The sequence below is a fragment of the Dermacentor variabilis genome, chromosome 4 (assembly GCF_050947875.1).
Source record: "Dermacentor variabilis isolate Ectoservices chromosome 4, ASM5094787v1, whole genome shotgun sequence".
Taxonomy (NCBI): Eukaryota; Metazoa; Arthropoda; class Arachnida; order Ixodida; family Ixodidae; genus Dermacentor; species Dermacentor variabilis.
This window is the reverse complement of record NC_134571.1, coordinates 21,442,601-21,467,318: the sequence shown is the minus strand read 5'-3', so window position 1 is coordinate 21,467,318 and position 24,718 is coordinate 21,442,601. Positions and strand designations below refer to the sequence as shown.

General features: G+C 45.4%; 1 protein-coding gene across 1 annotated transcript in view; it reads right to left on the bottom strand.

Annotated features, from left to right (window-relative positions):
• nej (CREB binding protein nejire) overlaps positions 1 to 24,718 on the bottom strand; it is a 106,009-nt gene that overhangs the window by 64,459 nt on the left and 16,832 nt on the right. The window contains exons 7-9 of the mRNA XM_075688325.1: positions 14,142 to 14,412; positions 3,914 to 4,031; positions 1,445 to 1,748 (exon numbers count right to left, since the gene is read on the bottom strand). Coding sequence (XP_075544440.1) covers positions 1,445 to 1,748; positions 3,914 to 4,031; positions 14,142 to 14,412 — 693 coding nt within the window. The remainder of the gene's footprint in view (positions 1 to 1,444; positions 1,749 to 3,913; positions 4,032 to 14,141; positions 14,413 to 24,718) is intronic.

The following is a 24,718-nucleotide window of genomic DNA, read 5'->3' as shown; positions in this document are numbered from 1 at the left end:
AGCATTTTTCTTCAATATGTCTATTTCGAAATTTTTTATGTTCTCTTGGTGCAAAGCGGCGTCGATGTTTTTACTAAGTTTTCTCATTTTCATTACAATCTTTTTTTTAACAATTTTTTTATAAGTATTTATACTAAATGCTTGCTTGAAAATAATGCCATGAGAAAGCACATTCCTTCTCCTACAATTGATACCATACATTCTAATATCAAACATTTGCTGTAGCAGTAACAAAATTGTTTACTAGACTACCTAAAAACTGCCCATTTTCCCGTGGTACAAGGAAGTGTTAACCAAGACAGGGTGAAAAGTTTGCCTAAGCGAGTTCGTATCGCAAGTTGACGTAGCGTGCCACAGATGACGCCAGCTGCTTCGTGGCCCCATCGCAAGCAAGCGTCCAGAGATAAGAGGGGAAAAAAAAAAGCGAGAAGCTAACCATGCCTGCGCTCCCTTTTCTGCAATCTCCCTCTCATTTTCTCGGCGAGCACAGAAATACGCCACGGAAGCAGCGATAGGTGCACCAACAAAGCTTAAAGCCATGTCGCTTGAGATGAAGCTGCAAATTTCACAAGAGGAGCTCAAGCAGTTGAAGATATAAATGATTCTGAAAACTAAGAGCGCCATGATCCTGAAGGCTAGAACCAGTGGACATGCCGATCAACAGAAAAGGCGGGCTTCTTGCGCCAGGGCGAAACCCTCCATGTGTGAAACCAACACAGTAGAAGTTGCTGACATTACCAAGCTCTGGGCGCACGTTGCTACTGGAGATAAAATATGTGGTGCTTCATTAAGGGAGTTTCCAAGTGCAGACAGCGCTGCCTCGTTCTGCGAAGAATCTCCAACAGGGCGATCATTGTCACAATAAAAGGCGGCATTGCATGAAAGAGGCCAGCGACAGTGATAAGATTGACAGTGGTCAGTCTTTAACACCGACCCCAATGTTTACCGAAAATGCACTGCTGTCGATCGCGTCGCTCATTGCTTTTACATATATTGAATTATAGTCACCAGTATTTGAGCAACAGCTGGACACAATGCGCACCCCGCCTGTGAACCTGAAACTTCGGCAAAAGCAAGTGCAGATTTCAGTACTATTTCAGTGCACTTTATGCTTGACATGCTCTTTCAAGGTACAAATAAATGTTTTATACTTTCCAGCCTACTTTTTACAATGTCAATTTTTTTTATCACAAGCAGCAAATTTGGTTTCGGAGCTACAAAGGTATGCTTGGCAGCTTTCTTTTGCAATAGTCCAGATATAGCGATGATTGGTTATACAGATCGGATCTTTCATTTTTGATATTTTTATAAGTGAACTGCACTGTATATCGCTGTTTCACCCATAATAAGTCTCAAAGTGCAGTATACATTGATTCTGCTTTAAGCCTCTATCAATTAGGACATCCTGTACAAATATCACGTAATAATTATCAGCAGCACTGACCAGGTGCTGGTCCTCGGCCTGGCACGGTGGCTCCAGGAGCCAAGGTGTTTGGTGGGACTCCCATGGGAGGGGTGCCTGCATGCATCTGCTGCTGTTGCTGCTGCTGTTGCTGCTGCTGTTGCTGTTGTTGCTGTTGTTGCTGTTGCTGCTGCTGCTGCTGCTGCTGCTGTTGCTGCTGTTGCTGCTGTTGCTGCTGTTGCTGCTGCAGCTGAAGTTGCATCTGCTCTTTGCTTTTGCGCCGCTTGTCCTCAAGCTCTTTTTGGATCTTGTATATCTTTTCCGCCAGAAGGTGGTAGTATTCCTCCTGCAGGAAAACCCAATTGCATTGCAACAACCTCCTTTCTCGGCAAGCCCCATCTGGTTTTCAATGCAGATACACATTTAACTATTTTAACTTGCATATGGTGACCACAACCAAGAAATTGAAATCTATATAAAAGAAAAAAGTGTATTACCCTTAAACGAGAAAATGCGATACGACGTAAATGGGGCACAGCCAGAAGGTTAGAACCATGCTGGCAAATAAATGTGCAGTCCTAATCCATGCAATGTGCCACACTCCTCATTCCTGGTCGCACATCTAAGCACAGTGAATGCTGCACTGTGACGGCCGACATATCTGCTCATCAACACGGTGCATTGGGGCGTTTCAGTTTTCTCTTCAGTTGTTTCTGCAGATAATATCTGTTGTCTAGAAACTTGTCAACTTAGAAGTTGGCACCAACATAAAATTTGCTTTCCAGCAGCCTGCAGCCTGTCTTATGGTGCTTCATGGCTGCACACAACGTGCACGAATGCTTTCTGCACCTTGCACATACAGTCATGCAGTAAGCTTTCGTCACACCTGTGCCACATGAAAAATAAGCAGGTATTATTGAGTTACACACTTCGTTCACATTTCGCACAAAAACCTTGGACCTATATTTAAGTTGCACAATTTCATGTGGTGCACAATGCCCGAGGACAGCTTCACCTTTCCACAGCAAAGCACTTGCATTGTGCATAACGGCTTGCCTCTGGTATAACTCTTCTCTTCAGTTGTTTCCACAGTCAGGTGTTAGGCAGAAGCTCATCAGATAAAGATCAGTGTCACAAAGTTCCCATCCTCGCACCTCACAGCTTCTCCTGTTATGCAATATGTACACTGCTTTCCACAGATATAACTGCCGCTGTAGACCACTTCAGACATGTGAGTATTGCACAAGGACTGGGGCAGTATTCTGAAACTATCCACTTTACCATAGCTATCGCCTCAGCCACACCTCTGCCAATGTCGCACACTGATCGGTTGTTTTAGCAAAGCCGGAAAACAAGTAGTGCCATCTAGTAGTTCCGGCCTACATCAATTTGATGTGACAGTGTTGTTGGGTGCTCCCGACATATATTGAGTAAACAAACACGTCTTTTTGCGATCAGTCAGTGCTGTAGTGTAGTAGAGACAAGAGCATTGGTAGTTTATAATATATTTTGGCAGCAGTTTGCACACAGCTTTGCACAGCAATATTTGTTAAGTGTTGATCGGCTATTGTATTGTGTTCCCTTGTATAAGTAACAATTTTCAGTGACAGTGTCTTGAAACAGCCGGCAGCGGCATATGAAAAACACATTGCTCGCGTGATTGGTGGTGACCGATTGGTGGTGACTGGTTGTTGGTGCAGTGCAGTAGAGACAAGTCAGACGATGCCACTCTGACAGTGCACGACGGCTGACCCACACACGCAGAAACAGTGCGTTGCTTTATATCATCAAAAATGTGTTTCGCAACCACATTAGTTGTAGCACAATTTATTCATTAAAATAAAACATTTCACACTTCCTTTTTCAGTTTATTTTACCTAAAGCCGCCGTAGCCAACCGTAGTAAGTGCACAGAACTCGTACTGCAGCTACTACCCTCGAAAACAACTCACCCAAGCCGCTCTGCACTCACACGGTGCGCTTTCTCATGCGTTGTGAAGCATTGGAGCGTTCGTGTTGTTAGTGCATGCTGTCACCACAGTAAGCAGTCACTTGTGATAGTATCGCCGAAGTGCATTGTTTGAGAATATGGCCCCAGCTCTCTTTACAGGTACTACACACATTCGTACAGCAAGCTTTCGCCAATCCTATATCACCTGAAACGTACGCAAGCACTGTCAATTAAAGCATGCAGTTTAAATTCTGCGTAAAAAAACCCAGTAGTCCTTTTTTCTGTGACATCGCAGCTAGTGTCCAAAAACAACTTCACCTTGTAACAGCACTTCACCGTGCAACAACACTCAGCGCCCACAGACTGCATGTATATAAACCACTTGGTCATTAGCACCAGCGGAACAGAAGTGAAATATCTTTACCATGAATATACTTCATTATATTGAAAGTAAGAATTCATGCCATTCTATGGACAATACCGAACCGTAAACCTATTTACCACATCAAGGTTTAACTGTATACCATACTCCAACCAAACAATTTAAGAGGCATGCCATACCCTGCTGTTGGCCATCTCGTACATGTCTCCCTCGACCATCTTGGCATATGCGACTAGCTTGTTCATCCTCCGGTCCTGCAATGTAGCTGGCTCGGGGGTGGGAAAAATGGCTTGCACTCTGGAAGGGATAGAGCAAAACCAAACACTGAAAAACTGCAGCAGGGATCCAATTGCAATATACAGTGACCTGCATTTTTGTTACCTGCCAAAGTAGCTTAGTGGCTATGGCATTGAACTACTGAGCTCAAGGTTTCGGGTTCGATTCCAGCTGTGAGAACTGCACTTTAGTGGAGTGAAATGCAAAAGAGCTTGTGTACTAATATTCAAATACATGTTAAAGCACTACAGGTGGTCAAAATTAGTCCAGAGTCGCCAGCAACAGTGTGCCTCCTAGTTTCGTTCCGACTCAGTGAGCACATCGGCCGCATGCTTTCAGCACTGTGAGGTAGCCTTCTATAATTGCGTCAATAGCAATTGCGGTTTTGTCCACAGTGGTTGTAGCAACCAGTAGTTCCGTTTTGACTCCTTGCGCACGTCGCACCCATGCTTCATAGAACTGCATAGTCACAACATCGATGATTGCATCAACAGCAACCGCGATTACTGCAAACAGTAATTTTGTCCCGACCCAATGAGTGCATCAGCCATGTGCCTTCTGCACTGCATGGTGGCAATCCATGATCGCGTCAATAGCGACAGCAGTTTCATCCGGCACAGTTCCAGCGAACAGAAGTTTCGTTTTGACCCGGTACAATGGCTGCGCACGCAATGTCACAAACACGACAGAAGCTGCTTAGGATTAATAGCGCAGTCTATATCGCGATAGACGGACAATCTTTTCGCGACCAGCTTACTGGCGAGAAAATCAGGATGTGCGCACGCCAGTGAAATGCGTCTCAGACGAAGAGGTGTGTCACTGCCTTAGCTGCTGCGAGCACTAATCAGTCGCGAGATGACGAGAATTGCAGCTTTCACCCTGCTTTTATGCAACCTAGAAACAGGGTTTGCTAACTCATTCAGTAAATAAAAGTGTTGATGCAGTACAGTCAAACCCACTTATAATTATACTGGTTTTAAGAATATAGCGGTTTTAACAATGAGAAGCTGCTGCACCATCAATTTTTGTGTGTTTTCCATGGTGAAATAACCCTGATACTGCATTATCGGTTATAACGAAGTATGGCTGCTGGGTGTCCGTACTGCTGGGTAGTGAAATACGAGATCCTTGAAAAAAAAAACGAGAAATTCAACCAACGATGGCCCTGACAGCCAGTGCGCGTTCATTTTCCAGCCTTCTCTGTGCCTTTCTACCATCGCCCTTCCACCCCTCCAAACACAACTGGGCTGTGCCTGTAGCTCTACATCACACAACCCTCAGAAACACGAATGGACCGTGCCAACTCCACTGTTCCCAGATTGCTCGCTGGCTCCTCATTCAGCGCAGTTCTGCAAACAGCATAATCGCTCACATTCGTCTTCGTTAGTTGCATCGAAATCGGTCCTGGCCACGTGGTTTCTCAGCCTTGTTTGACTCGCCGCTAAAATGGAAGATGGCTAATCCACCCACTGATAATCGGCAATGCATGACATTGCTGGTGAAAAGAAAGCGCACGGCTATAGATTTAGAAACTAAGTGCTTCTAACCGCGGCCGCACAGCCCCTATCTTGAAAGCGATCTGCAACAGACAGCGCGGTGCGCCTAGATGCGCACCACGCATCTAGGCGCACCGCGCTGTGTTTTCGTCGCTTAGTTTGCATTGAAGTGAGAGGCCGCATGAAGGTCAATTCCCTCGCTCCTACTACCGCACTTCCTCGCTCCAGCATTTTGATAGTTCTGCGGTCATTGAGTGAGACATGTTTATGTTTGCTTTTGCACGCATGACACCATGCGTTTTAATTTAACTAGTAAGCGAATGTTGAAACGTTTATGCAGCTGATAAAACTATTTTTAGTTTTCGTATAGCTGTCTACTAATTTGCTATCGTAATCGATGCTTCGCCTTTCGGGCGAAACTGCGACTGTTTATTTATTGCAACTTTAGTGCATTGGGAGTAAACCTTTGTTTTTTCCAAATGAGACAAAGTTGTATTCGTGTATGAAAGAATTAGGTGAGTGGTTCTGTAAAGGGCTTTCCTTTTTTTTTAGGTCACAGCAAACGGGTGCGCGTTACAATAGAGTAAATACGGTATTTGGCGAGATGCTTGTGCCGATCTCGCCTCAGCGTTTTTTCTGGATTTCTGAAGATGACAGGCTGCTGCGGTAACCTTCTCGCATATTTTAAAAGGCCCCTTTTGGGGCCACTAACGCGATGTCTTGACGGAGCTCGCGTATCGCTTGCCACCCATGGACCCTCTTTGCAGTTGTTATAGCAGTGCCATTCTTTACCGGCGACAGGCGCGGCTTGTTACACGGGATCAGAGCGGCGCCCAGGAAGCAGTTAAATGAGTGAACACAATCAGCAGCCATATGAAGGAATGTGGTGGGGAGGAGCACTGGCCTAACTGCCATTTTAGTTTTCTCAGAACAGCTCTGCCATCCTATTTTGATTTTTTGCATGCAACGCGGCTATAACAATTATCAGTTATAACAATGGAATTTTCGGGGCACTTGAATATTGCTAGAAGTGGGTTTGAATGTAATCATTTGTGTATTGGTTCCCTGATACCCTCAATAATTCAACATTCGGTTAATCTGGACATTTTTTTTTTTTTTTTTTGGTCCCTTGAAATCTGAATTACCGAGGTTTTACTGTAAAATAGAATTGGTTCTTTAGTTGCAAGGAGGAAATGAATTCATCTCTGGAATCCCTTTATTTTAAGGAGGGACATGGGCTGTGGAGATTATTTCCTGCATCTTATGACCAAATCTGATGAAAATAAACCAGCTTACTTAGTTGTTCGCGATTTCAAATATGCAATAATTATTCTTGCAGATGCATTAGCTCAGGAGATTTACAGTGCTGCCACTCTATTGTTTCCGGAGACAATGGAAAAAGAACTGCTCAGCAGAAAGTGAATATTATTGCATAGCTAGATACTATAATGTGCAATAACTGCAATGCTGCAAAAAGTTTTCAAATGAAATCATAATTAGCCATTCTGCAGGTGATCGAAATTCTTTTCATGACCTAAGGCTACCACACCAAAAGAAAATTAATAAAATGGAAATATACATATGCAGAAATTTGAAATTCTGCTCTCGGCACTTTGTAATATGCAGATTAGGCTTTCTGTGAAAGAAAGAATTATTGCTCTAGCTGTTCTAGATTATGAGACATCACTCCGACAGTCCGGTGAAGTGACCCAAAAACATGTTTTGAGCAAAGTGAGAAAACAAGCAAAACCTATTTTATTTACAAATTTATAGCTGGAACATTTCAGTAGGCACCAGGCATGTATTCCTGCTGACTCCCAACCCCTGTGTGCCGCTTTTTCAGGGACTGGCACAAGTTTTCTGATGCTTTGCGCTTCTTCGCTGATGCTGCCATTCGACCCCTATCTTTCTCGGCAATGCGGCTGTGACTTTGCTGGCTCGGATTTAGACATAGTTCTTTCATTATGTCCTTTGAGGCCCTTGCATTGCCTGCATTGAACTTTAATACTGCCTCTGCCACAGCAGCCTCCACAGTGAACAAAGAAGCGTGCCGGTCTTTTGGTGCCAGTGCCCAGATCATCGAATGCAGGCTTTCGTTGTTCTTTTGCATTTTACCATGCTGCCAACATTGCAGCAGCTTCTTGTCTGAAAGATGTTCATATATGGGACGTAAAGCCTGACACACATGAGGAGGAAGCTTTCGAGGATGTTTTGGAACCAGCTCACCCTTGGCCACTGCAGCATTTAGCTTGCACAAGGCGTTTGGGCCCGATGGACAAAGAGTGTGATTAGCCACATCATCATTTGATGTATTGTGATATGTGGCCATCACTGCATTTTGAGTGGCATCTTTATCTCCTTTATGGGTCTTCAGGGCCCATCCATACATAGTAAGAGGTTAACTTGGAGATCAAGTCTGCCGTCAAACGGCTTTTTCCATCAAGACTCTCATGTCTGTGTTTTGCAACCAAGTTGCGGAAGCCGTCCCCATGCACTTTTGCGCATGATTCACTCAATCCTCTTTTTTAATTGAGATATACCCATACACTTCATCATTTTTTTAAAGTGAGATAACTGCGGCTGTCCCCGTCACAAAGTACCATTGTATACTGCAGATTGTGCCGCTCCAGTGATCGCCTGAAAAGGATGAGGGCAGCTTCAACCTCCATCTCCCCAGTTTTCTATTAGTGTTCTTCTGACACTTGTGGCCATTCTTCCAGGCTCCATAGGAAGGGTCACTCTCCTTAGGCCCCGACTCACGCTCAGCACAGAAATCGCTCAATACAGCAAAGTTGAGCACAAGTCCGCTGAACAACTCGACCACGGTGCCAATGCCGATATGGGACGTATGACCGCGGGTCATCCATGACCCGTCATACGAAACCGCGATGTTCCCAATATGAGCCACCTTCAGTTTGGCGTAAAGTTCGTGAACCGACTGCACGCAGTCGCTCGTCAGATTACGCACCGCACAATTGACCCCTGGCGTCAACTTCGTCTTCACGCAGCTCTGCCACGTTTTCGTGCGAAAAGCTTGACGGCTGATGCCCATCAATGAGGAAACGTCATTGAACGTGGTCTGTCGGTTCTCCGTTGCCTGCATGCATGCGTAGGAAAAATGTTCACAGCAAAGCGTTTTATCTGTTCAGCACAATAAACGTGCGGCAAGCTCCACACCGACGTAATCTCTCCACAGTTTGCTCACACAAAATGCGGCTTCACAGCGAGCCCGTATTCCCGCTTGCCTCTGACTATTTCTAAGGCACCATTGCAGATATTGCAGTTAATTAACATTAATAAAGTGTTCACAGCACTCACATCCACAACAGCAAATGTAGTCCCATCAGGCAGGCGAAGTGCATCGTCAGTACTGTTACCCAGGAACTCACGTTTCCACTCCGTCGCTAAAGCGGAAGACAACTCCTATACCTTTGCTTTGGCTTTCGCTTGTTCCTCCTCCAGCTTGGAGGATTGCCGGTACATTGTATCTTGCCATATGCGAGCGCTGGTCAAAGGGTCCGCGGCAGACAGACTTGTCATAGTATCCACAGCAGCCAATGCGGTCGTTAGGCCTGCCGTTGCTACATCGACTATTTCGGTATTGGACGCTGAGGTTGTGGCATCCTGGGCGTTTTGCAGTGTCGAGCAGCGTTTTTTGAAGTTTTCGACGAGCGTCCATCGCACTTTTTTCGCACCAAACTTGTGCCGCATCAGAAATTTGCGCTCCGTTTGAGACATCGCGTCACGCTTCCTCGCTGACACTGGGGCAAGATGGCGCACCTCAGTACGTGGCTCCAAGCACGGAGCAGACGGGGGCCATGCAGTTCCGCCAATCGGGAGGCAAGCTCAAGTCACGTGCACCAAGTGACGAATAGGAGAGCGTTTTAGTACCTTCTTTTGCAGCGCATTTTCTAAGTGGCTGAATGGAGCCTGTTCAGGCAGGAATTTAAAGGAAAAGGTCGGCTCTTTCAATAGAGACCAAGATGTCCGCGCTGGCACACATGGAAGAGCAAGGCACGCATATTGGAAAATGTGCAGTTTCAGTGTAAGTTTCGCCTGAAATTCAGCTAGTACATGTCGTATAAGGCGTCACCGCAGCTAAAATACTGATGTTATCGGTATGAAATTAACAATAAAGGTGCAATAATAGCTGCACATTTCAAAAATGCAATAAAAAATCAATTTTTTCGCGATTTTTGGTCGCCCCAACCATGCCCCACTTATAACTGCCATTATTCAGCTATATTCATGGAAAAACGCAAGTTCAACATACATTACAATGCCAGCAGCACTGAAAATTCATTTATGCACTTTTACGCGCCGTTGTGCTACAGTCTATTTGAAATTTCACGATGCCCGAGACCACGAGAACATTCACCTACCATCACGACGTGGGCAGTGCTGCAATGCAATTCCTGGACTTCATGACACCGGTAATATAAGCTGTGTTACGCAAATTCAACGCCACACAGAGGCCGGCAGTACTACAGTCAACGACCGATAATTCGGACCCCAGGGGGAACGTAAATAAATCCAAACTATTGAATGTCCCAAAAAGAAAACGAATGTATCCAAAAAAAGGTCATTTTATTTACATTTTAAGCCCCTTTACAAGGAATAAGTGGTCAATCATTGCTGCACACACTTCCACTTACGTGCAACCAAGTAGGCCTGTACCGTAAAACCTCATTAAACCGTACCCGCTTAAACAGTAGTTTCGTTTTAAAAGTAGTAAAGTCAAATCCCCAGCTCGACGGCCATTAAACATAACGTGTTTTGTATCCGCATAAACCATACCAGCTTATTGCATACGTATCGGTTACACATAGTATTTCCCCCTTTTGTCGCACAAACACGGCAGTGAGTCGTCTCCATGGGGCGGGGCGGCAGAACAACAAGCATCAGAGATCGGAACAAGGGCCTACAATCGCCCTGTGCCTTCGCGCGTGAAGCCACATCAACATCAACATCATTTCAGCAGTGTGCGAAAGAGCATTGCGGCGGCGCGCTGGCGAGGACTCGCGTCACGTCGAAGCTCACATAAAAAAGACGCCGGATGCTCAGCATACAAGAAAAATTAGACATCGTTCGTGCTATCGAACATGACATGAAGTCAGCACTGGGAGGGGGGGAGGAAAGTGGGGCAGAAGCGCACCATCCTTCGCGCGTGAGGCATGGGGAGGGAAAGAGGGGAGAAGGTTCTACATGAGAAAGAAAATCCGATTTTCGCTTGGTAGCCGGCATTGAAGCAAAGTCTTGCCATTTTTCTTGTGCCTGCTTCATTTTCTCCAACTCATCGGGTTACATAAGTAGTGCTGGAATGCAGCATGAACACCGGCTGCTGCTAAAAGTGCTTTCATCTGCTAGGCCTAATCCACGGTCACAAGAGTTAACTCCGGCGAGGCTCAGCACGGGTAGCAAACTGTTGACGGCACCTTCCAAAGATACGGCGCACTACACTAAAGGTTAATATTAAGTCAACGTGGACTGTTGAAATACCTTCCCAGAAACCTCGAAACGCTTGTTTCGTGCGAAGAAGAGACTTATTTTAAGAGAAAATGCATTCTGAAGCGTCCGCATACCTCTAGCGCAGTTCAAATCACCCTCCCTCCGATTGAGGAGTATTGACGTCATGGTCTCATAGTGACGTTGCGCCGTCGGTGAGTAAAGCGGCTCCCGCAGACGGCGCTACGGCTTTTCTGCACAATACGCAAACATGCGGCCAGAAAGAGCCAAGACAGAGCCGAAAGCAGCGCGAAAGCAGAACTATGGTGGTTAGCGGAAGGGAAAGTGCACGACGATAAGCTGGTTTTTTATTTTATGACGCCAACTTCGACGCTCGTTGCAATGGATGACCCTGACAACAACACATTAGCTCGCGATGCTGGGCTCGAGTTCAGCGATTTAAGCACTGATGAACGTGACCTGCTGTTGAGGGCTCGCACTGCCAGCGTCGTTGTGTACTACTACGACGACGGCCTGCTTTGAAAGGCACTTCACGCGACTTCAGTAAGTCGGCGTTGAACTCGTAATCCTCTGGACGAAAGTGCAGTGAGCACACTACGTGATTTTTCGGCTCTTTGCCAGCGCGCTGTAGCAGAGGTACGGCACTTAACCAGAACGAAGAGGTTCACTCGTCGGCACACAGTGATAAGTAACGTTGGATTCGCCGCTGCAACTGCCCTTGGCCAAGTTCCGCGGACCGTTCACGCATCCCACGACATCACATGGACGTGGCATTCTCGCTGCTTGTTCCAAATGCAAGTTTCGCGAGCCAGCAGGACAACCGCAACATGGCGCGATAAAGAAACAACTGAAACTCCAAAGCGCGCGCGCCACAAAGTCGAGCGCGCAGAGTCGAGCGAAAACGAAACCTTTCGATCACCCATACTATTCAAAGGTAACGTCAAAATGTTATTTTTTCTCTTTCTTCCCTGTTCCCCTTCCCCCAATGCCGAGTAGCTGGCTAGAGGAACATACCTCAGGTCGACCTCTCAGCATTTCGTATCATTAAACTTCTCTCTCTCTCTTATTTTTTTTTAGAATCGAATAGAAGTAGACAAGTAGCATTTTATTCCGTGTTATAATCTAATGAAATAATCTTTTTAATACGAGTAGTTGAGTATAGTGACATAAATTATGATGAGTAGTGCTTTCGTCATCGGGCTAGTACCGGAATGTCGCTGGGGGGTCTCAAATCATGTCATGCAAATACCTCAATTTCTCGGTTACTAAAGATCTGTTCGCGATTATATTGACGCCTTAGACGTTCTAGAGCATTGCTATATCACTTTAACTTGAGTTTCTGGTAACCTTTAGTGTCCCTTTAAGAAATTTCAACCTCCTCATTTCTTCTTCTGTTTGCAGAATTTATGGCTTGTAGCAAACTGAATTTGACATTGTTTCGTGCCAAGTTTCGCACACCTGAGCAGACGACATTGAAAATCCACCAATGGCACGGCATTATTACGATCACGTGCCTCAGTTGACGAAAGGAATTACGCATGGGGGCTACCTTCTCGCGGGCTTTTTCTTCATAGCCATTCAGCGCACAGGGTAGCGGTGGTGCGAAAACTAAGCGAGAAGAGTTGCTCTTTCAAACAAGACCAAGATGGCTGCCATCAGAAACTTAGAACAGCAACTGCGCGTCACGGAAAAAGACCCTTTTTTGTACGTTCGTCAGTAAAAATACAGCTCATCGACGTGACATAAAATCGCCATTACAACCAAAATATTGGTCCAATATGCGTGGAAATTTCTGAGATAATGCATCAGACACTGTAAAATCCAAAAATAACATTTTCAAAAAAGTGATTTTTTTTCCCGCAATTTATCGGTCTCTAAGACCCGTGTCCCGCCTTAACGGCTGCCGTATCTTCGAAGCGGTCTGCGATGTGGACAAAGTGCACCTAGTGCGGGCAGCTTCGTATGTGCTGTGCTTTCGACGTTTAGTTCACGTTGAAAAGAGAGACAGCACGAAGGTCAGTTCACTTGCTGCTGCCACCGCACTTACCTTGCTTAATTTGCTATTGCAATTGATGCTTCACTTTTCGGGCGAAACTCCGACCTTTTTGTTCGTTTTTTACTTTGGATGTTCCTCACTTAGTCTTTGCAATAAAGTTATTAGACATCGCAACGGAAGTTTCGCAAGTGAGGCATCTCGGTCGGATATTACGGACTAAATTCGGATAAAATGGACGTTTTCTGCAATCATGAGGGTTCATTGTAACGATTCGACTGTATTTCGTCACCGTTCTATTCAGCACACAACACCACGCTTTCGAAGTCTGTAACATCTTCAAACGTAATGGCAGCAGAAATCAGCACACTGCAGCCTAGCAGGTTATCAATGATTTCCGCATGTGAGCTCGTTCTGATAGGCGGCAGTTCAGGCTCTTTAGTTCTGGAGTAGGCATTTTTCGAACTGCAAAGGCACCGGTGGTACCATTTCACGCGGCCTGTCGATAAGTTCATGAGAAAGACTGCTTGGAGCCAGTGCAGCACTGTCCAGAACGCAAACTAAACAAACAAGCACAGAATGGTATGCTGTCCGAAAGGCAAACTCGACAAACAGAATGGCAAGAGCAGCCAATGCGCAGGGTTGCCAGAATAACAGAAATAGAATGTGATGATCGTGATGTTGGTGCAGCCTATAATTCAAGTAAGGTCGCCAAGTTCAGCATTTGCATTTAAATCTCTGAGGTATAGTGCTCCTGCCAAGGCAAGACCTCGGCGATTACTGCCTTGCATGAAATCTCTGAGGCCATACTTGATGTCTTGTCGAGATTGCCAGAAGAGATAATGATGGCACAGTCTGCATACGCTTCAACCACAGACGGAGTCCGTATAATCGAATGTAGAGCTGGCAGCTGTCCAAAAGCTTGGTCATTTTTACACATTAAGTCTATGGGGCCATTGGCAGTGCCGCGAAGCTGACCGAATTACCGAGCACGTCCAGATCATCGGTGTCCAATTTATTGGTCGGCGACTGTATACACATTGTACAGATAAGTAGCATCCTGGAAGCAGAGACACAAAGTTTTCTGCACCCTGTATCAAACTTAGTCATGGTACAAAGGAAAGAAATGTTTTACAACAAACTCCTGTCAGTGACAATGAGAAGGCATACACTCACATTTTGAGCACCAGGTGATGCCTTAGGTCCCGGGTGACTGACTGGTGCCAGTCTTTGGCGACTCCTCCCGCTGGCTGCGCTAGGCTCACACCACCCGGTGCACTCCCAGGGGGAGCCACTTGGTTTGGGGGAACTATGGACACAGCCCCAGGGCCACCTTGCTGCTGCTGCTGTTGCTGTTGTTGCTGCTGCTGAACAGCCTTCATCAACTTTGCAGCAGCGAGCGCTGCTGGTGATGTAGGCCCACCAACGAACGATGATTGAGGCCCACCTACGCCACAAAGAAGAAAAAAAAAGGGGACCATCAGCACAACCTTCGGCAATAATAAAGCCTCCAATGGCTATCATGTCAACAGTTGACAAGTTTTCACGGTATCGTTTCAACAGCCTTTCAATGTTGGAGCCCTGTAACACACCAAGGAATGTTTGTTGGGCGACACCAACGGCATCGCATGATGTGGCAATTTCATATCCATCGTAGACAGGACATGACATCAAAGATTGGCAGGATTATGTAATTTGCGATTTACATTGGCCCAATATATTGAGTACTGGGGAAAAAACATCACTTTTACGAACATTTCAAGGGGGGATGAGGTATCAGATTGCTAAAATAGAAAAAAAAAAAATTTGGAAACCATGCATTTCGGTTTCTGCAACACCTAATCTACCACATTTACTTGCATAATGACTGCACTCGTGTAATGTGTAATGATCACAGCCCTGCATTTTGTCGTCCAAATTCTATTTTTTTTCTCCGTAATGATCGCACCCCGAATTCGCCACAGCAATGTGCCATGCGCCAAGTCTAGCTGATGATGATCGTGCTTACCATCTGTCAAATGCTACGCGGATGCTTCTAAGAAAAAAAAATTTACAACCAAACTTGCCTTGGCTTTATCATTTGTGGGCTTTATAGTGGTTGTGGTCAACAACAAAAAATGTGCCTTTCGATTCCTCTTTGCACTCGTGGGCATACAACAAATCGCAAGCGGCAACGACAGTAGCCACGTTTACATTGATACATTAGAAGTGTACCCTATCCATATGCCGACGCTTGTAACACAGCTAAGTTATTCGCCCACTCTTAGTGGAAACTTGCCAAATTAGGATTGTAGTAAAGACAAATGTTGGAGTTTTCGCAGCGTACCCGCCATGTGTTTCTGTCACTGGCAGCTGAGCGTGCCCATCTCTGTTTCTGTACACTCAAAGCAGACATGCCCGCCATGTGTTTCTGTCACTGCCAGCTGAGCATGCCCGTCTCTGTTGCTGTCCCCTCAAAGTAGACATGGCTACGTTATTGCCGTAAACTTGCCGATATTAACAACATTATTTATTACTGATATGGAAAAAACTGTTTCAACACACATAATGTACTCACGAAAAAAAAATCGCATATGGCACGTTTAAAATGACAGCTGGCGGAGCAAGTTAAATTTACCCCATGCATACCTGCCAACTTGAACACTAGGAAATTCGTAAAACTAATGAGGTGGATTGGGGCAGCAGCACTTTTTCTTTTTTTTTTAAGGGTTTACCTTTTCCGACAAGCTTACTCACGTTTTCATAACCTCAAGTGAATTCTGTCTTGGAAAGTAAAGAGTGAAAATTATTTCTATCGCTCTGCAGGATAACAAAATTTAGTTTTTGAATGGCGAGATAGGCTAACATCCTCTCACCCTCGTAAGTGTCACTTTACACGTGTTTACATTTACTGTATATTTTAGCCCCTTGTTTGAAAAAATAAACCAGTTGTTAGTCTGCGCTTACATCGTGTTCCGTGAAACTTTGTTAAATCGTAGTTGGCCGAAGCTCGGAAAAAGTAGGTACTAAATGGTAGTACTGCTTAACTGAAATAGCATGAGATCGCCCATTGACCTGTCAAAAACGGAACTCGGAGAGAGTGCAATAAAAGGGGGGGAAAACATGCAGTATTTATACACTTTGCGTGACAAAATTGTTATTTTCGTTTGATGCCACGGCGGCCTAGCAGCGACGACAGCGGCCTGTTGTTAGCTCAGTCATGATTGGCTCATTTCCACAAGATGCGCGAGGCAGCCAATCGGAGTCGAGAATTCCAATCCGGATCGGGCTTGACCGTGATCAAAAGTGTTCACCGGTATTACTGAAACTGCAAGCCAGCTTTTCAGCTGGCCCCCTCTTCTCTCCAACCACTCCTATAGCAGATTCCTCATTGGTGTTGCATGTTCTCCGTGCACGCAGGCAGCAGTGCTGCACAAGTCGTGGGGCGCCTTTTTCATTGCAGGGTACTGTTCTCGTCGCAGTGATTGCACTCATGAGGCTGAAGTAATGCGCAGCTTCTTCCACTGTCAGGCCTGAATCGTCCATGCTGTCGCTTTCTGTATTGTCCTCGTCACTGTCGCTGGTGGCCACTTCGGCAACAACGGCAAGAAGTTGTACCTCGTAGCCAACATCTCTTCACAGTCACAGCAGGGCTGCCGAGTAGCTTCTACGCATTCTAAAAACCACACACCGTAGGCAACAGTAGATACTTGTCGCGTGCCAGCGCTGACTTCTTCGTGTCACGTTCGATAGCACGAACGATGTCTATTTTTTCTTCTATGCTGAGCACTCAGCGTCTTTTTTTTTTTAGCTTCAGTATCACGCAAGTCCTTCTTTGCACAACGTCACAACGCTCTCTAGCATGGCGCCGAAATGATGTTGATGTTGATGTAGATTCACACGCAAACACATAGGGCGCTTGGAGGCCGTTCTGATCTCTGAGGCTTGTTCTGCAGGGCCGCCCGATGGAGACGTTTGGGCAACGAAAAGTGGAAACACCACGTGTTACCATATTTATACGATAGTAAGTCGACTCGAATGTAAGTCGACCCCCCCCTATATCGCGTGTGACAAGTAAAAAAAAAAAGAAGAGCATACCCGCGGGCGCATTCCATAACAAAAATTTATTAGTAGCTGGCATGGTCACTGGACTACTACTCCTCACTAGTGCTGCCATCGTCATTGCTGCTACGGTCCCACAGTACGTCGCCGTCCCGCGAAATTCCGCATTTGAATACATACAGAAGTCCACGCCGAAAGCACCCAACAACAAAGAGCCGTTAGGGAGGCTGTTTTGACCTGTCCGGTTGGCGTAAGTTCGTGGTCTTCTGCCACCAGCCACTCGTACTCACGGCGGAGCAGGTCCTTAAAAGGCGAAGATCAAGACTTGTCTCATGACCATGTCGCATGTCACTGGCAAGGTCCGATCATGCATTTTGGCAACGTATGCCGCAAGCTTGGCCTTCAGCTCCGGAAAGCATCCCGACTTCGGCCAGCGGAAACCTCTTCGTCTGCTGTCACAGGCTAAAATTTTGCTTCGCTGCCGTCGCCACTCTTGCACCACCCATTAAGAAGCATCAAACTTGCAGCCCGCTGCACAGTTATTTGTTTCTTCAGCGTAAAGGATGGCAGCCCTCTTAACGCCGGTGTTAAAGAGCGCTGGCTTAGTGGACTCTGAGCACTCATGACAACTAACACATGGCTGGCAGTCAAATCGAATGCATGAAACTACAGAGCTACAGGGAAAGAGAAACACGCGAGCCACGAGTGGTGTCTGCTCTTCCATGAACTATCGTTACTCCCTGCAAGCGCCGCTGTTCTGAGAGTGCCGCTGCAAATGGAACAGCGGCACTTCCATGAACTATCGACACCCCCACATGAGTGCTGTGTACGCTGTAAAACTAAAAAATGTTGAAAAACCCATCCGAAAAGCAAACAAACACGCAGGATAGCAGAAAGCTACGGGTGGGGCCGTAGAGCAAACATAAAATTGGGACTACGCTGTAGCTCCCCTGATATCCCGTTGGTCTCGCCTTTTTTTTGCTGCGCCATGTTTTGGTTTCAATTGTAAGTCGACACCCCACTTCAATTTTCAGGTTTTAAAAAAGAGGTCGACTTACAATCGTGTATATATGGTAATAACCTATATGTACGCAATAAGCTGGTATGGTTTATGCAGATACAAAACACATTATTTTCAATGGCTGCTGAGACGACGATTTGACTTTACTACCTTTAAAACGAAACTACTGTTTAAGCAGGTACGGTTTAACAAGGTTTTACTGTACTTCCTTTTGTCATTCGTCCGGGTTGCACTGCCCACACGTAGGAAAATCTTCAATCACCCACTCGCCCAGCCTGCCACTGGGGCACAGTTTATTTTTGCAATGATTTTGCTGTTGCCTTCTTTGCCTGCTTCAGAAACTTCTCCGTGTATGTTTGCTCAAAGCAAGTACCACTCTGGTGCCCCTTGACCACCAACAGACTTTCGAGTGTTTACTCACGCACAGATAAGCAAAACTCCGAGTTTTGTCCACAGTGCTGAATATTCTCTCACGTTCAGCACTGCTGTAAGGAATGGAGAGAATACCCAGCATAACCATTGAAATGATGTGGAGCCTGAGCGATCCGTCGACACTTCGAATGCTTCCTAATTACAACCACTGCACGTCACACCTTGGCTCATTCAATACGGTCGCTGGAACCTCATATGCTTGCAAGTTGGCAAACTTGACTTCCAGTGTGTCGATTGCTTCTTTTGATTCGCCACTCAGCGGGGGTAGGATAGCAGAGAATGCCATAGTAAAATGACTTACACTGTTGAATGAAGCAGGTTTCAGAGCTTGTACTTGAGCAACTTCAGCCATCTTGAGATTGACGTTTTCTAGCGGGAATTTGTGGCAAATGTAATCGCATGCTGCCGTTAGGTACAGACGTACAGCAGAGAAGAACTGCTCTCTCTTAATGCAGCTCAATGTCTCAACCACAGAGTAGGTTGTGCTGCCAATGACTATGCCCTTCATCACCTTTCTGGTTCTCTGCAGCTCCATAGTCAACTTCCGGCAATGAATGACATGCCTCGACAACACCTGGGCACACAAATCTAGTCAGGAGATCCTGGAAAAGGCGGTTCAAGAGGCTCCTCAGTACATGAATCTGAGGAGCCTGTGCCTGAAGAAGGCAGTTTGTCTTCTCAAAAAGTGCTACATTAAAAGCTCGTTAATTCGACACCCATTAATTTGGAAATTCGGACGGCTCTATTGGTCCCGGCCAAAGTGCATGTTAGTCTATGGGACCAAACCTTCGTTAATTCATCAGAATTCGGCCCTGCACCACTGTCGCTACACGAAAGTGTGGTAAAGCAGCGCCAGCATCACTAGAGTAAAACCAAAACCTGAGAGGCATCGCCATCGTCATCAATTAGTGGGGGTGATGGCAACGTCACCAAACGGCGGTGCCTTCTTTGCTCCACTGCGCCTTCGACGCTATCTTCCCTTGTGTTGTCGAGTCGATATCGTCTCTTCTTGAGGAGTTTTCTTTTTTTCGTTGTGACCGTGTTTTGCATGCCACCACCATCGTGCACTACAGTGATGGCAACGCCGGCAAAGCGGCAGAAGTATGAAGCCAAAAACTTGGCGACTAAGGTGGAAATTTTGCAGGCTTTGAAGAACAGCGAATCGCGACAGCACATTATGACCAAGTACAACGTGAAGCGGAGCACGTTGGGAACGTACCGTATTTACTCGAATCTAGGCCGACCTCGATTCTAAGCCGACTGCTTTTCGGCACGTCTGAACTTGGATTCCACCTTCAACGTCACGTGTGATTTCGTATCACATGAGAACCTGATTATCGACGACGACGATCTTAATCGGTGCTGGTCAAATTGGGGATGGCCGATTACTGCTGGAACGCTCACGTGGTCACAGGACGATATAAAGCCAGACTCGCGGCTTCTGCTCCTCAGTGGGTCCGGTAGCGGCATGGCGAACGGCTGTCTCAACTTTGCTTGCTTCATCTTGCAGGTAAGTAATAGACACCGTGTACATTGCTTCAGAAGTGACGATCGTTGTTTGCTGCTGCTGCCGGACCCAGAGTGCCTTTTGTGTACCTTTTTTTGTTTGTTACATTCCTTGAGAATTTGCTAATTATGTCGGGTGATGTAGAATCAAACCCTGGCCCAGACACAAAAACTGAACATATGCTCACGGAACTGCTAGAGGGGCAAACTCGAATAAGCAAAGACTTAGTAAGTCTGACCGCTAAAATTGACGCATTTGAAGATAGGATCTCGAAGATAGAAGCATGGGCGTCGGCCACCGCTAATGTCGACCACCGTGTCCATACTTTAGAAGAAACAGTCGATGACCTTAGAAAAGCCATCAAACTACTGGACAGAAAAAATGACGATTTAGAAAACCGATCACGTCGGAACAACTTAATGATATATGGCCTGCCTAAGCCGTCGGCTGAATCCCCTGAGCAACTACTTACCGATGTGCCGAAGCTTTTTTCCACGAAATTGAAAATAGAATGCACCTGTGTTGAGCGCTGTCACAGGCTAGGTGCACAAAAAAATGGGAATGTAAGACCTATCATACTTAAGTTGCTTGATTTCAGAGTGAAGACTTCGATACTAAGGAATGCTTTTAAATTAAAAGGGTCAGATACTCATATCGGTGAGGATTTTTCTTTGTGTGCGCCGGATTCGCAAAGCTTTGTGGGATAATTCAGTCGAGCTTAGGAAGAAGGCGAACAAGGTTCGACTGAGCTTTGACGCCCTGATAGTAGACGGCATCCGCTACTCGTGGGATGACAATAGAAAGTCGCTTATCAAAACTTCCAGAAAAATACCCACTAGCAGCACAGAGTGACTTCGTGACAGATACAACCTAACCCTTTTGAACATAAATGCACGCAGCCTATTGAACAAGCTAGCTCACTTCAATTGGCTAATTGAGTGCCATCAACCATCTCCGATCTGTGTCACTGAGACCTGGCTAAACAACTCCGTCATGGAAGGCGAGTTCGTGCCTCCTAATTACTCTGTTTTGCGATGTGACAAGTTATGTGGTAGGGGTGGCGGAGTAGCTTTATTTATTCACAAAGCCATTGATTTTGTAGTGCTACCGAGTCTTCCTAACACCGAGTCGGTATGGTGCAAATTGTATATAGGTGATCCTGTGGTGGCTGCTTGCGCTTTATACCGACCTTCCTATTCTGAAAAAAATATATTTCCAGATTGTTGCGATTATATATTAAAACACAAGCTTCACGACTGTAAATTGATCCTTGCTGGTGATTTCAATACCCCTTGTATTAACTGGAGCACATTGGCTTCGTATGGTCACGACAGGTCGATTTGTGACTCGCTTATTGACTTGGTTTTGTCGTTAGATTTGACAAAGATTGTTAGTGGCGTTACCTGCGAAAGCTCGATCCTAGACCTGATTTTCCTTAACCAGAAGTTACTACAAAACGGATATGACTGCCAAAACAATTATAGAAGGCTTGTCCGATCACAAGGGAGTTCTGCTGAAGGTTGATGTCACTTGTGAGCTCAACAGACCTGATTTTCGGATTGTTAATGGCTTTTCCCATGCTGATGACAATTCCAATGCTGATATTCTAGCATCCTCCTATGACGGTTTTTTTCAATGTAGCAGCATTTGCAGTGTGGACGAGTTGTTTGATATGTTTTGCAACATTGTAAAGAAATGCATCTCGCTGTTCCCAAAAAGTGTGTGAAACGCAACCCGAGGCACCCTTGGTAAAATAGGGACATTATTCATCTTATCAGGCGCATCAAGAGGCTCCGCAAACGTAAAAACGCGAGTCGGAGCAACCAATGCTCAAAACTGCACCTGCTTCAGTCCGAACTAAAAACCAAAATGCACGAAGCCAGACACTTTTATTTCGACGCCACGTTATCAACATTCTTGAAAGAAAACGCATCAAAGTTTTGGAAAACGGTGCTTCCGGCTGCTCACGACACTTCGTCATTCACCATAAACGATCGCCCTTGCTCTGATCCGGTGTTTATTTCCAAAACTTTCAACACTTACTTTCAATCTGTATTTTGTCAGGATGACAGCGTCAATCCCCCTTTTTGCATCAACAACACTTTACCAGAGCTTTCTACTCTCGTTATACTGGTGTTCTCAACTTATTACTAACAATTGATACTACAAAAAATTCTGGAGCTGACGGAGTGCCAAACAAATTTTTACAGCGATACTCTGAATGGAACGCCCGGTATTTGACAGTTAATATTTAACAAATCTCTTGAGATGTCGACAGTTCCTCGTGTTTGGAAACAAGCTAACATTATTCCCGTCTTAAAATCTGGCAGCAAACAGCTAATCACTAACTACAGGCCTATAACGTTGCTGCCCACATGTTGCAAACTTCTCGAGCACATCATCCATAAGCACATCATTCAATATTTATCGGCAAATAACTTTCTGTCTCCACAGCAGCATGGTTTTCAAGCAGGATTTTCTACAACAACGCAGTTATTAGAATTCACACATGACATAGCCACATCACTAAATAACCGCGGTCAGCTTGATGCCATCTTTATCGACTACTCAAAAGCACTTGACACGGTAAGCCATAAAAAATTGCTTCTAAAACTTGCTGCAATCTTTCCTGGTAATAAACTAATTGACTGGATATCCGATTACCTGCACCTGCGTTTCCAATCCGTCACATTTAATTACAAAACCTCTTCTATAGCTCAGGTCATGTCAGGAGTGCCGCAGGGCTCTGTCCTCGGGCCACTCCTATTCATCATATATGTTAACGACATTATTGAAGTAGCCAGAAACACACAAGTGAAAATACGTCTTTACGCAGATGATTGCGTGATCTATTCTAACATTCGTACTCTTCGTGATCAAGAAGTGCTTAATAACGTATTTTCATCCTTTTCAGAGTGGAGTAACACATGGCATATGAGCATTAACTTCAGCAAGACTGGGGCAATGTCTTTTACTAATAATACTAATAAGAAACAGCCCCTAAAATTTACGTACAGCACACAAGGATGCAGTATTAACAAAGTTAACGAGTTCAAATACCTTGGACTTACTATCACACCTAACCTTAGTTGGCATAATCACATCAATATAGTCTGCTCTAAATCGATGCGAAAACTAGGGTGCCTAAAACGAACTTTAAAACATGGCACTAAAGAGCGCAAGCTTACGGCCTATAAATCACTAATTAGGCCTGTTTTAGAGTATGCTTCTGTAGTGTGGTCGCCTTATCGCATAAAGGATATTTCCAAACTAGAATCCATTCAGAAAAAAAGCTGTTAAGATTTATTTATGGCCGTTACGACCGTATGCTTTCACCGTCATCCCACCAAACGCTTTATCACTGGACCCGTTGTCGTTTCGTCGCACATGTGACCGCCTAATCCTGCTGCACAAAATCGTACAAGGATCGACTAACATTGAAGCGCCTATCTCGCTAACCACACCTACTGCGCGAGTAACCCGACGTACTCACCCATTAAACATAGATTCCTTCGTTCCAAAAATAGATTGCTACAAGTTTTCTTTTTTTCCATACACTGTTGAATTATGGAATAACTTAGATGGTTTTCTGCGTTCATTGCCGACTAATCAATTTCAGAAAGAACTGCCTAACCATGTTGGTTGACATGTTGCGTTTATAAGTTATGTAACCCACCTCTGCTATGTCTCTAAATGAGATAGCAGTATTTGTAAATAAAATAAAGTCCGAAGCCAACAAAAAAAAAAAAATATGTTACCTCGAATGTAGGCCGAACAAAAAAAGCGAGGATAGCGTTCACAAAATGCAAACAGCATTTATTGAATCCTTGTCGCTGTCACCTTCAAACAGTACACTATATCAAAATACACAGCCGTCTGGTCGGCATTGCCAATTTGCCCAAGGTTGTAGCCTGCCGCTTCTATCTTCCGCAGCACATAGCGCTGAAAAGCCATCAGCTTTTCTTCGAAATCATTTGGCAGCTTCTGGGTGATTGAAGTGAGACGCTGGAGGTTGAAGTCGAAACACTTCATGAATTTCTGAAGCCAGCCCCAGCTGGCTTTGAAATCCTTTGGCATTAGGCCTCGCTCCCTTGAAAGTTTCCTAGCTTTCGCTTGGAGCACTTCTGTTGTCACTGGAAGGGCGTCCGAACAAAGTCAGCCAAAACTGTCTCCATTTCGTGGTGACGGCCTTTCTTTGGTCCGCTAAATGCCATCCTCATTGCAGCACACGCCAAAACCTGCTGTCGTTATCCCCTCCAACGACGGACGTTTTTCTCATCAACGCCGAAGTCCCGCCCGGCTTGAAGGTTCGACGATGCCTCTGCGGCTATCACAACTTTTTGCTTGAAAGCGGCGTAGCAGTGGCATCCCCTGCTCGGTACCATCGCGATAACACCACGCCGCACACCGATACACCCGACACGGCACAGGTCAAAATGGCGACCTCGCTTGTGCACGGTTGGCTACTGGCACGGCTAGTAGCGGCTGTGATACTGACTTTTCTAGATGGCGCTAGCTATGCACCATATTTAGCAGTTTCAATAAAAAACTGGTGCATTTTTAAAATCCTCGAATCTAAGCCAACCCTACAGTTTGGAATACAGTCGAACCCGGCTATATAGAACTCTAAAAAAAAACGCCCACCAGTTCGATATAGAGCATAATTCGATATAAGCCTGCTGAATAATTGGATGTCATAAAAGCACACACCATTTATAAAATCACTTTATTGATGTAACTAGCTTAGTTTCG